The sequence below is a fragment of the Sipha flava genome, unplaced genomic scaffold, assembly GCF_003268045.1.
Source record: "Sipha flava isolate LNK unplaced genomic scaffold, YSA_version1 165_pilon_pilon, whole genome shotgun sequence".
Classification (NCBI taxonomy): Eukaryota; Metazoa; Arthropoda; class Insecta; order Hemiptera; family Aphididae; genus Sipha; species Sipha flava.
Window position 1 is genome coordinate 423,877 of NW_020271833.1, and position 14,144 is coordinate 438,020.

The 14,144-nt window shown below is 29.4% G+C and overlaps 1 protein-coding gene across 4 annotated transcripts in view; it reads right to left on the minus strand.

Moving 5' to 3' along the window:
- The window catches only part of LOC112679619 (small conductance calcium-activated potassium channel protein), a 367,436-nt gene that overhangs the window by 206,779 nt on the left and 146,513 nt on the right, over window positions 1-14,144 (minus strand). For all 4 annotated transcript variants that reach the window (XM_025549502.1, XM_025549500.1, XM_025549501.1 and 1 more), the window contains exon 3: window positions 2,492-3,251. In XM_025549502.1, coding sequence (XP_025405287.1) covers window positions 2,492-3,205 — 714 coding nt within the window. In that variant the 5' untranslated portion in view covers window positions 3,206-3,251. The remainder of the gene's footprint in view (window positions 1-2,491; window positions 3,252-14,144) is intronic.

Genomic DNA, 14,144 nt, shown 5'->3' on the forward strand with positions numbered 1-14,144 from the left:
AAACGTTTTATTTATTATTAAATGAGTTCAGTGACTTACTTCAAAGAGTTAAAAAACCGAAATCTTAATACAGTAGGAACGTTCAAACTATAATTAAAATTATATTTTAATAATTTATTAATTATGTATGGGACATAGGTACTTTAAATGTATTACAAGATTATATGCTTATAAATATAACAGATTGTTCGACGTGCCTGTAAGCACAAACACTATAATATAGTCCTATGTTTTCGCCTAGAACAGTGTATGTTTACAAATGTTGATTATGAATTATTGGTATTCGAGATGCAAAGTTTTACTTGTCCTCGAGGGGATTTACATTTAAACAAACAAGTGTATACATAATAGTTGTATGTAATGCACACCCATGAAGTGACACTCGTTTTCCAACGGTTTAATTAGATACTTAGTGTGATATATTTTTATTGAGTACCGAACAGTGGGCAACTATTATCTAATGTTGACTCTGACGTATTTGATAGTCGGGATTTGTGCGTTATAGTTCAAAGTGATTCTCGAAATATTATTTGTAAACGTATTGTTATATGGGTCAAAATTGCATTGTTAAGTGATATTAAACATTTTTTCGGTACACAAATTCCCATATCAATTGGCCGTTAATACGTCTAAAACACCGGCATAATATTATTATTATAATAATATATTCTTGGTACTAAGTTTAGAGTATTTTTTAATGCAATTTAAAAAACTAATCTAAATCTTAATAGAAAATCATATGGATCTATATATAAGTTTTATTGATTACAAATAGTATCTTATTTTAGCTAATATAATATGGTTATAAGAGGGAACGAAAATAAAATAGATTTAGAAACTTGTCATTGATATCAAGAATAATTTGATAACAGAGAAGCAATTAAACCATAGGAAATATATAATTTTTTTTTCCCACCTTAAAAAAAAAAAAAAAATATTTTTCTTGTTGAATTGCTATATCGTTAGTTGTTGTAGTATAATATAAACTTCGACTTTGTAAGGTAAATCTAAATAATTTATTTTTTGTGCAATGTTAGCATATGGGGAATTTCTTAGAAATATAATTTTACTATGGAAATTTGAAAAACGTTTTCCCAAACCAGAAAAAACATAAAAATATATTATTAATTGTTTCCGTAACAATTTTAAATTGATTTATGCATAACTATAATTTCATTTAATATATTTATACAAAGCAAATAAAATATTTTTTGTTGTACTTTGAAATCTATATGAATGCAAAAATGTATTTTAAATGTAGGTATTTGTGTAATGAATAATATAGTACATTCCACTATTTGAATTATTTTTTTTATTAGTACCTATGTATAAAATATTGATTTTGAAAAGAAGAAAATATTGTTGTATTTTTAGTAAATGGAATAGTACAAATTAAAAGTTATAAATAAAATTAAGTAAGATAACTTATAAGCATAGTTAAACATTATTGTTTTATTCACTGCGTTCGTTGTAGCCGTAAGTATAAAAATTATAATTCTATATACAATTGATATGTATAAATCAATACTCAAAAAATTATCTATAATTTAACGTTATCTATTTTTGCTAAATCATATATGTTTATTTCGTATTATATTACGGTGTAATTTAGTCTTCGATATGGTCTAATGATAGAGTTATCAACATAAAAGGGAAAACAAGAAGAAAAATAACCTCAAAAACTGATAAGAATTATTTTTGTTATTTCAGGAAATTATATTTATGTGAAACATAAGTATTTTACTAACACGAACGGTTGGATAGGCGCGATCGCAGACCATGATATTAACATATTGACGGAAACGTTAATGTACTGTTGAAATGTACCTACTTTGAAAAAACTTAAACATTTTAATCGATTTTGCGTGTGAACCTTTGGGATCACGTAGATAGGTCTTATGTACTTTTTCATCGCGTCAAATCATAAGTGGCCAACGTGTAAAACGATATTCTATACTGTACAAACTAATCGGGTGTTTTTCTGATCACGTGGTGTTCTACTTGGGTGCAAGGGATCGGTTGATAGCTTACAGTGTGGCGGTGAAGCATCGCAGCGAGAAGAAAAATAAAAACCTGACAAAGCAACAATACGGCAAAGGTGGGTGTGTTGCTGGTACTTTTAGTATAGGTATGAATTCGAGCGGTCGGTAGAAGGTACGTGTGCGCGCGCGCGTGTGGGCAAGTGGCGCAACGTGTAAAACAAGACGGATGGGTGGTAAGTACGTAACGAAATAAGGTGGTACGTGTTTAAGTATTACAATACAATAAATATGCGCGGGGGCAAGGGAATATAAATAAAAAAAAATATATATAAATAAATAATAATAATAATAATATATAAATAAATGAAAAATAAATGGAAAATGGAAAAACAACTGGCACGTGTCGTGGGTACATAATAAACACGTTGTGTACCGATAATGCTACGATAATCTATGCACTCGTTCCGACCGTACGGTACTACGATATTATCTATGTGGTATGGTCCAACCTGTCGGAATTGTCTGATTGCGCCGTTGATCCGCAGCGAATCGGCCGCGATCATCGCTATGTTGTCGGCCGGATCCCTGAGCTGGCGCAGCGACGAGCTGGGCTGGTGGTGCATGTGGCAGCAGTGGCCGGAGCACATGGACACGCTGCCGGTGGCCTCGGGCTGCGAGCTCTGCCGGATGATGCGGGAGCTGGGCGACGTGGTCAGTAGCACGGGCGGCGGCGGTGACAGCGCGTAAGCGGACCCGACGCCGCCCCCACCACCACCACCACCACCACCGCCACCGTGGACACCGGAAGCGGAGGACACGCCGCCCACGCCGCCGGCCGTGCGCACGCTCTCGCGGGACACCGAACGCGAGATGCAGTGGCTCTTGCGCCGCTGGCACTGGCACCGGTTGACGGCCAGGTACCGGCAGTGCAGCTCGATGTCCGGCACCGACCTGGCGGCCGCGCTCACGCCGCTGTCGATTGGTGGCCCACTGTCGTCGCTGCTGCCCAGTGTGGGCGTTGCGTTCCGCAGGTCCCGGTAGTGGTATGGGATCAGCGACGTGGTGCAGTCCTGTCTGGTTAGCACGGGTTTGCCGGATGACGATATACCGCCGCCGGTGCCCTGCGCGGCCGTCGACCGCACCACCGGCGGAGGGCTTTTCACCAGCAGCGAGGCTGTCTCTTCGCCGCTACCGTAACCGCAATTGGCCGCCGTGTCGGACATGATGACGGTGGGGGCGCTCACTCTCCTACCGGCCCGTCCGGGTTACCTGCAACCAGAACCGTACGCGTCGGATTAGATAGGTTTAAAACCGATGACCGGGACCGCGGTCACCGCGATGGTCACGAACATGACGGTGACCGCGCCACGCGCGTTCACCACCCGTACCGCGAGTTCGTTTCAAAACGTGTGATACGAACGTGTTTTCCATCTACTATGAAGTTCTAATTATGAACGGTGTATAACTTTATCGTACGATTAATTGTGGACGCCGCATATCCAACGTCCGGACGGGATCAAACTTTGTGGTGGATAACGGTCTTATCTGTAACGCGTAACGTTTCCCGGGCGCATCATACATGGTATACGTATACGTGACCACGCGGTTCAGCCAATCAGCGGGTGATTATCGTCGTGCACGACACGGAACGTTGTAGAACGAACTCGAAACTCGTATGACTGCGCGGAAACCACAACCATCCGTCGGCCACTACGTGTTCCGTTCTCCCGCCGGATCGATCAAAATCATAAACTCTACCGATAGCAATGGATCGCCGTTCATGGTCGTGATGAACAACTGGGTTAAAGCCACGCGCAGTGATTACTAAGATCCTCAGCTTTTGTTTAAGTGAATCCGCCCGGCAAACAATTTTTTTGAATCCGAGTAAGTAAATGATATACGAATGTAATTAAAAATCAATATCAATTGAACAAATTCAAAATCCAGATCGATGTGTTGAATCCCGTTTTTTGATTTATAGATAAAATCTGATTTGTAAGAATCTGATTATCAATTATAGTTGGGATTACAGATTAGTAAGGTTAATTAATTAATACGTTCAGTTAATACGAATCACTTGTATAAAGGATCGAAAGCAGCACAAAGGAAAAAATCTACTAAGATTCACTGTCGTAACTTTTGATTGTTTATATGTTTACCTTACAATTTAAGGGATTTTAGCTGAAATGGTCAATTTTTCTGGAATGTAGTGAAATCAACCATAATATATGGTTTGAAGTGTTGGGTGGTTAACAGTAGAATAGAACAAATTATGAGAGTTATGGAAATGAAAATGCTTTAATGAATGAGTGAAGTGACAAGAGCAGTTACAATAGGGAACGAATATGTGAGATGTAATATTGGTGTAGCATTGACAGTGGATTATATGTGAGAAAATAGACTGAGGATAGTTTAGACATGTGATTAGGCGTGAGGAAACAAATGCAGTAAGAGTGGTAATAAACGTCGTAGGAAAAAAAAGGAAGAGGAAAACCAAAAAAAAAAAAAAAATACGGTTAGATACGATTACAATATAGAATAAAATCGATAAATCGAGACGAGTGAAGGTTTAGAAGAAAGATAACCAACCCCAAATAGTTGGAAGAAACACGAAAAAGAAGAAGAACTAAAGGGATTTTAGTAATATTACTTATTTATAGCATTAAATGAAAGTAAACGTTGGACCTATGTTACCACTCCCATTAGAAACAAAACCATCGGGTTTAGTGCTATCCGTATGTCTTTAATATAATGAAAACCAGTCTCTTTGAGTTCTTAAAAATTCAGCTGTTCATGTTAAAATAATACAAATATAGATGTACTCTACTTTATTGATTTTAACAATTTATTCTGTTTTTTTTTTTTTTTTTTTATAAAAGATCAAAATCTGTCAATCATAATCTTCCCCCCTCCTTTCATCACGATAAAGTAATCTGGTAATCTGTTAATAAAAGCTAAAACCATAAAAAAAAAAAAAAAAAACACTTCGTGGAAGTTCTGGGCTGTTTGAAAAGTGTGTGTGTAAAAAGTGTTTTATAGAATCACATAATATTTCAAAAAGCCAATTCCACTGTAAAAATTAATTTTATGTTTGCTCTGTTCAGCTCTATAAAACCTTGTGTCGTTTATGTATGGAATACCTTAAACAAAAATTATGAGATAAAACAGAAAAATTGAGAAAAAACTACCATTATACATGTGATCACATAATTTGTACATAGGCACAATTAGAGGTTGACAGAGGTATTAAATGAAACACTGTTTAAACACATGCCACAATCATTTTTATGTTACATTTTTGAATACTAATTTTCAGTGTTATTCTATTAAATTGATTAGGCCGTTAATTATTTATAGTTATTTATATTAAACATTATTACATTCAACAACAAGCGTTCGTCAATATTCATATTACGGTACACAATACCATGCTCTTTGTTTATTATTTTTATCAGTATCGTTATACTGTTCGTTAATGTGCACCTAAAAACAATGGACACATTTGCGTTTGAAAAATTTGTTACTCTTTGATGTACGATGATAATATAATACAACAGGTTAAATTGTTTTTCCGATCATCGTTGTCCATCGATAGCTGAAACAGACATATAACCATTGGCGTGCACATACAAGGGTTCCAGGGGATGCTTAGCACTGCCAAATACTAAATTAACACTCTTTATTTTAGGTATACATATTGTATAAAGAGAATTGTTTTAAGAATGAGAACTCATGGGAATGAATTTATTCGGACTACTCTACGTTTTAAGTATGCATGTATGCAGAAGATTATTGAGAATTTGAGTTTATCATGTTACCTATCTATCACGCATGTGATATTGAGAAGACAGTCAAGAAAGATGAATAACAAATGATGTTTGAAATAATAAAAATATAATCCACACATTTTTGCATAAATACATGAAGAATTGGTTTAATATAATTTATTTTTTACTCATTATTTAATATTTTATTTTTTTTATTTTAGCCGTATACCTATAAAAATATTAAATCATATTATTGTTATACGAGTATTACTTCTTTCCTTAGAGTATAATATTTATAAATGATATTAAAAGATAGAAAGCGTTTTTTATTTTTATTATTAAGAAATTGTTTATTGAAAATTGGATTTCAACATCGTGCATTTTTTCTATGTCGGAATTTATTATTAAATGGAAAAACTAAAAAATATTTAGTTAGGTTTATGATTATTTTGAGATAAATAATTCTAGCATTCCCGATTTTTAGACTGAATGTACGCCTATAATCATAGCGTACACGGTTAATGATTTTCGTAAATTGTTAATATCACAATGAAAACGATAAACCGATTGAGCAACACATAATTATACTCTCCGGCCGATTATTTCTAATCCTTACCTAATGGTAGACCTAATAGTTCAAATTGCAGTAGTGGTGGTTTGCTATTTTCGTCGCTTCGAAACATCGTAATTATTCAGATGCAACGATGTTCTAATCGTTTCACAGAAACTATCTTCACGCGAACACCGTTGTAAATTATGTTTGTAAAACATTTCATGAATCTCACAGCAGACTAAGAGAATTTACTCATCACGTTATATTCACCCAAATGTTACAATATTAACATGATATTGTTAGCAAGCCGAACGCTACGTGTATTATACAGTAGTGATGAATTCGATGTAGGTAATAATTAGGGGTCGGATGTTTATGCACTTAAAACTACTGTAATATACATGCATTTATGCACTAAAAAATTACGAAATATGCAATCAAAATATTCGCTAAAAATGATAAAATATGCATTTTTAGCCAAAAAAAACTCCAAAATATGCACAAAAAAATAAAAAATGTTTTATATATTATTTTTTTTACTACGATTCAAAATACATTTTTTAAATTTACATAGCGTTTTATTTACATTAATTTACATTATTATTTATTATTTATTAACTATTACATTATTAGCGTTCCATTGTGCTACTATGGTTTTTTTTAATGTACTCAAATTTGTAACTGCGTCTGTTATCGGAAAGTAAATTTTTGTTGCGTGAAAAACTTCGTTCTACATCAACTGATGTTATTGAAGTATATTTGAAGAATGCAAAATCCTCAACCTTCGAATCTTCTTCTATTCCTTCCATAGTATCAACTTCAACGGAATGTATTTTTGAAATTTGTACCAAAGTTTTAAATCCTTTATTTTTCAATTACGTTCTGAAATTTGTCGAAAATTTCTTTTCCCACTTTTCCATTAGTCATTTTGAGGGTTTCTCTAGTATTATTGACAACATTAATTGATTCAAACAAAGTTAATCCTGATGATTCTAATTTAGTTATGTTAACTGGTAAACATCTAAAGTTTGACTGAATGAATGTTAAGTTTGGGCCTAAATTTGGTTCAGCCATAATGCTAATACTTTTTTCGATTGAAACTGCGTCATCTAAGTTTAATTTTGAAAATACATTTTGTTTAGTTTTAAAATTATCAGAGTACCTAATAAAATGCCACCTCTAACCATGTTCCCCGACGTGTTATTATAGGCACCGGAGGTAGAGGAATACCAGAGGCTTCTGTTTTAAAAATCTCTAAACGTGATGGTGCTTTCAAAAATACTTTTTTAACGTTTGACACAAGTCTGTCTACATTATTGAATTTTCCACTAATTGTTTCCGCTACCCTATGATATGCATGTGCAAAACAGATGACGTGCACCATTTTTGAATAAAGCGCTTTTAAAGAATTGGAAACTTTAATCAAATATGGGGCGACATCAGTAACAAATAAAAGAACATCATCATGACAAATGCCTTCTGGCTATAAGAGAAACATCGATTGATCAAAATCTTTACTAATTGTGAAGTAATTCGCTTTATCTAACTTTTCAGAGTGCAATAAATACAATTTACCCGGCGTATTTTTATCAAGAATTCTAATAATCACGAGTGCTACGTAGCGGCCTTCGCAATCTGTTGTTTTGTCTATAGCAGGGGTCGGCAACATGTGGTCCGCGAAGCAATTTTTTATGGCCCGCACAAAGGTGGTTAATTTTTGTATTTTATTTTTGTTCAATAAAATTTTTCATACAATTTTCCATACTATTTAATTATTTTTTTCTTTATAAATAAAATCTTATCTAACCGTTAGTAGTTGATGTTTATTCTATATAGTTATATAGTCAGTTTAATCTATGAATTTGTTTTATTATCTAATCGGAGTTGAAAATAATGATGACTGCACTACTCAACCATAGGATAAATTAAATACACTTATATATATATTTAAAAATTAAAATTTTAAATATATTTAATCTTTGGTTATAGTTACTTTGCATTTTTAGCAATTAGTATTACGCCCGTACGTGTGACTGTTTGCGTTTGTAATAGTTTCATTTTACAAGTAAATCCAAACATTATGGCGACTAAAAAAAGAAAAAATTGTGATGAACATCGTTTTTTAATAATTCTTGGGTTGTTTTATACTTTTTCGTCAAAAGTAAAGGTAAGCCATTATGTTTAATTTGTCAAAAAATTAAATTTTTTCTTAAAAGCAATTTTTTCTAGTAACATTCGTATTTTTTACACTCAAATTTTTATGTAAAATAATCATATATAATAGCAATACAATTATTAGTATATATCATATGTAAACATTTTTTTTTAATGTGGCCCTTAATAAACATTTGAAAAAAAAATATGGCTCGCGTGGTTCAAAAGGTTGCGACTCTTGGTCTATATAAATAAATATATTTTTGCCAACGACATCATTCCTAATTTTTTAAATTGTTTCTTCATAACAATCAGTTAAATAATTTTTGCGTAAAGTTGACTCTTCTGGTATTTCTTTACCTGTATATTTTGTTAAAAAATTACGAAATATTTTATTATTTACTTTGTGGAAAGGAATATTGGCTCCAAGAAAAGCTCTACACATATCCATATAAAATGATAACTTTTTACCAACCACATTGGAAATTAGTTGTTGGGACTGAGTTTGTTTCTGTCGATCAGTTATGCGAATACGTTTGGCTGTCTTCAAGTGTTGTTCGACGGTAAAACGACGTTCAGTTCCAACTTTAATTTCACACATTTTATGATACAAAACCGTACCATTCGTAGGTACAAAATATATATCGTATATATATCGATAACGTACGTATTTACAACACTTTTAAGATGAATTGAACAGGACGACTTACATTTTTAAATAAAAGTAAAACTAACCGCGGAAAAATATAAATAATAATAGGTACTCTTAACGACTGACATGGAAACACGGCAATTAAAATCGTACTAATACGTCGCTCGGTCGTCGCCACATACTCATGGCATGAAGTGTATACAAAATTATATTATTAAATCGTTATCTAATAAATATTCCGGACAAGTAAAGTATAAAAATACATAATAATGAACATTATTTATATTTTACGTTAAATTGTTTTGAATTATGCATTTATATTCTTAAAATACAAAAATATGGATTTAAAATACAAAACCACTCTAAACATGCAAAAATATGCCAAATAAAAATAGCATTATTTTATTCAGTAGAACATGAATCAAATTTGTATCCAGGTCAGCAAAAAATTGGATAAATAGAAAAAAATATGTAATTTTATAAACATCCGAGCCCTAGTGATAATGTATTTTTATCTAACGTTTATTTAAAATTAAAGTCATTCATAGTACAATACTATACGCATTCATTTGTCTGTTTAGATTTCCATAATTTCTCTTTCTTCTTCTATCTTATTAAATTTTAGTTCATGATATGGTCAGGGTAATATCGCAGGTGAATGCAATGTCGTATCACGATATAGATTGGTTTCCGGTACGTTGTGTTGTTTTCCTCAAAGCAGGTTCATTTCCGGTCTCAAGACTACACTAAATTAAACATTGATTTATAAACGTTCACCTACTTTTGATCTTATGACCAACTACATTACAATACTACATCGTAATATCACGCATTATTTATTTTTTTTCTCACGATTTAGATTAAATTTGATTTGACTGATGAGGTTAAAAATCTAATATAATCGATTAGTCAAGACATTCGAGTTAGTGGATGGTTATTAATTGAATATTATGATTAAATTATTGTATTATTGAGTATTCGAATTATGGAATAATATATTAATACATTAAATGTGCAATAATTTATAATTACTTTAATAGTAATACTATTTAGTATTCATTAGGATTATCATCAGATAATTTCCTTAATTTAAATATTTTATTATAAAAAGAAAAACCAAATAATTTTGACAGTTAATTGTTGACAATCTGTACTATGTAGTCTATGTAAAGAATAAAGGAATATTAAGATTCACAGGTAATTTACGACTAATAAAATTAAACCACCACTAATACAATGAGTTATCTTTTTAATGTACTGTTATTAACCGTAAATTTACTTCAGAACACTGAAATATGTGATTAATTATCTACCGAACTAATATTAAATTTATTCTAGGTATAGTTTATCTCTTTACATTTATACTTATTTAGGTCTTCTGAAAATTTAGATTAATTGAATATTTGATGGCTCTACAATTTATATAATATTTCGAATTATTAAAAAATGCATTAATTAAAAATATCAATTTTTATAATTGATAATCAAAATAATTGTGAAAAACTAGTCTTATGTTCAATCATACTAAATGCAATTGAAAAACCAATAAAATATTGTTAATTTAAAAGAAAAAAATCAACTTATACGAAGAGTTAGTGACCAATATAATGAATTTACCAAAACTGAAAAAACTATTGGTTATAAATTAATTACTGAGAGTTAGGAGTTGTAAACCAATTAAACAATTTTTAAACCGATTTGATTGCAAGAAGAGTTTAAAATTTACGCGAGAAAAATGTATTTTATTATTAAATTGTGTTAATCAATATTGTATAAATTCTTTTAGAGTTATTGGTTAATGTTAATTATGCATATGAATTGTTCAATTAATTGGTCATCAACACCTACACGATAAAATAAAAATAAATGAATAGTAAAAAACTATTTTTTAGCTGTATTGCATACTTATTATACCTTACTATTCATTTTATAGAGTTATAATTAATATTTCTTAGCCATTTATTTGCATTATTGAACTACTGCTCATTTTATTCATAAGAATAAATTATTATTATTTATTAATATTATTATTACTATTGTTATTATTATTATTTATTAATATTTATTATTATTATTATTTATTATTTTTATTATTATTATTATTATTATTATTGTTACCATTTTTATTATAAGTGAAACTATATTTAGATCGGCGGAACAATTCCTTGTATTCATATTTAATGAATGTAATATACCGTACTTTGGGGTAACTTTGATAGTGGGAGGTGAGATTGATTTTTATCGGAATCATCAATTTAATCTTGTAGTGTGGCTTCAATTTTTATATAATAATTATTACAATTATCATTAATTATGAGTGGTTAAATTATGATAATGTTTGTCATTAATACAATCATATTTTTGAACTTCATCGATCTGTATTATCACATTTATGTATGGAACAAAAAAAGGCAGTTCAATTAATTTAAAATTTTTACATTTAAGTTAACTGTTGGAAATAAATATTTTATCGTTGTAATTTCAGTACATATTTGTAGTTTTTTAATGGAATGTAATAACATAGAAAGTGTTTTAGTATTAAGTTTTTATTAAAAATTTAAAATCATTAAAACAAAAATATAGTGAATCAGTTATGTACTAATTAATTTTAGAAGGTAGTAATATCTAAGTATTTTTATATAGAAAAGAAAAAAAAATTCATTGATTTTTCTCATTAGGGGCTGTAGAAATGTTTGAAAAAAAAAATAATATTGAATATTAAAATCTTATAAAATTGAGTTATATTAAAAACAAAAAAAAAATGAATGAAATTAACTATCCTCATAATTCAAATGTTGTAAAATTAATGAAATTAATTTATATTTATAAATTAATTTTACAAATTGTAGATATATAATTTGTAATGATTAAAACACGCAAAAAAATGTATTTGTATAATTTAAAAATTCTATAGAATATTTTTCCAGCATAATATTATAATATTTAACATATTGCATGTGTATGAAAATGATTATATAAATGTAATATACAAGTTACTTTATTCTAAAATGATGTTAAAACACATTAAATATACATTTTTTTATATATCTTTTTTTAATTAGTTAATAAATGAAATATGTTAATTGTTCACATACATGACTTATATATGCGTGTTTTTTATTTATACATGTATAACTGATGTAATAAATTGTATAAGTTATATTATTTAAATGTATTAATATACAGTCCAACTAATTAACATAATATAATAGTATATAGCTGTATACATATCATAGTTAGATGAATAAGGAATTATTCATTGTTTAATGATAAAATCTGATGTCACTGCAATAAGATTAATTTAATTTACCTAAATTCTTTATTTTTTTTTATTAATTTACTAGATTTTTAAATTATACTTTACTTATTAGTTAGCTATGAATTTTAAATATACAATTATTTATTTTATTTTTCGTTGTAAATGTTTCAGTAAATTGTGTTTTATTGTAAGTTTTCTAATAATACACAAATTCATATTAATTTTCATTAATACTGCAATTAATATTCTAATTTCAGCAATAAGTGTGATATTTATTATTTTTCTAAAATAAAATTGGGATCATACTTACGGTTTAAGTTTGAGAAAAATAATTTTCAAACAATTGGGTAAATTATAAAACATCACTGTTAATGTTTTATTTGTTGTTAGATTTAACTCGGTTATTTGTTAAAAGAAACTATGCAAATCGTTAATTTATGTATATAAGAGATTTACTAACCTGTTTAGCAAACGACTTCCAATTAAATTCTATCGAAAACGATGAAATTATTATCTATAACAAAGTAATAATTGGAAACATGAAATGTTACTTGGTGATATATGAAAATTGCTTTCAATAAGCACATCATTTGATGGAAAAGCTTTAGAAATGCAATGCTTTTATATTTGACCTGAAACATATACACTTTAAGTTTATGTAGTTTGGATATGGAAAAGAATGGTATTGCTTAATAGTGTGTGTAATAATTTCTAAAAGAAATAAATGAAATTCGTGTTTTCTTTTTACACTTAAAGCTATTTCGTTAACTGAATTTGGAATATTTTTAAACAGCTTTTGAAATTCAATTTACCATTGCTGTGAAATCAGTATACAGAAGGAAGTATAGAGAATATATGGGTTAACGTGACATAATTGGCTGACGAATGATATGAAACGCTCTCAGATTGCTATGCTAAGTATCAGTCTATTCAAATACGAAAATTGATTAAATTCCATACTATATATTCATTGAATACGTGTTACATCTATCATACTTTTTTCGTATTATAAATTAAATATTCGTAATCATTAAAAATAAGTGATATTTGCTTAAAAATATTAGAGCGTGAATATACAGAATGGGTATACGGTAATCCGTAGTTTTTTTTTTTTAATGTTAACATTTTGTATAAGTTTTTCGAAAAATACTATAAAAAATATTTTGGTTACATCGATCATACCAAGGGATTCAAAATATTTCAAAAAGTAACAGTTGCTTAATTATTTTGAATGAAATTCAGTCAATACAATGTAAACACTTCAGAATAATTTCAATATTTTTTTGAGAAATGAATAAATATATAAATTAAAGACATAAATTAAAAGTTATGAAAAAATAATAAAATATTTTTGTTAGGACAAATTAAGTGTATTTTAAAAATATTTTTCTGCGAATCAAAATGTATTCAATAATAAAAAATGTACACATTTTTCATATAGTCCTAGTTTTATAAATTATATTATTAGATTATATTTTATTAGCTGATTTACCCGGTTTCGCAGTTAACAGTCTAGGACGAAACATAGTTAATAATGGATTATTACCTTACGCTATTTAAAAGCTATATGTCTATGTGCACACCTTGCTATGCAGTTTACTTCATTTAAAGAAACACTTATTTCTTTACAACAATATTTAGCTTATTTTTATTCATTAATTATTTTAATTCAGTTCATAGAGAAATTACTGATAATTTACGTTTTTGATTGAATGCTATTTATTAAATTTAATTTGGATACGCAATAGTGCATATACAAATAAATCAAAAGGTTTTT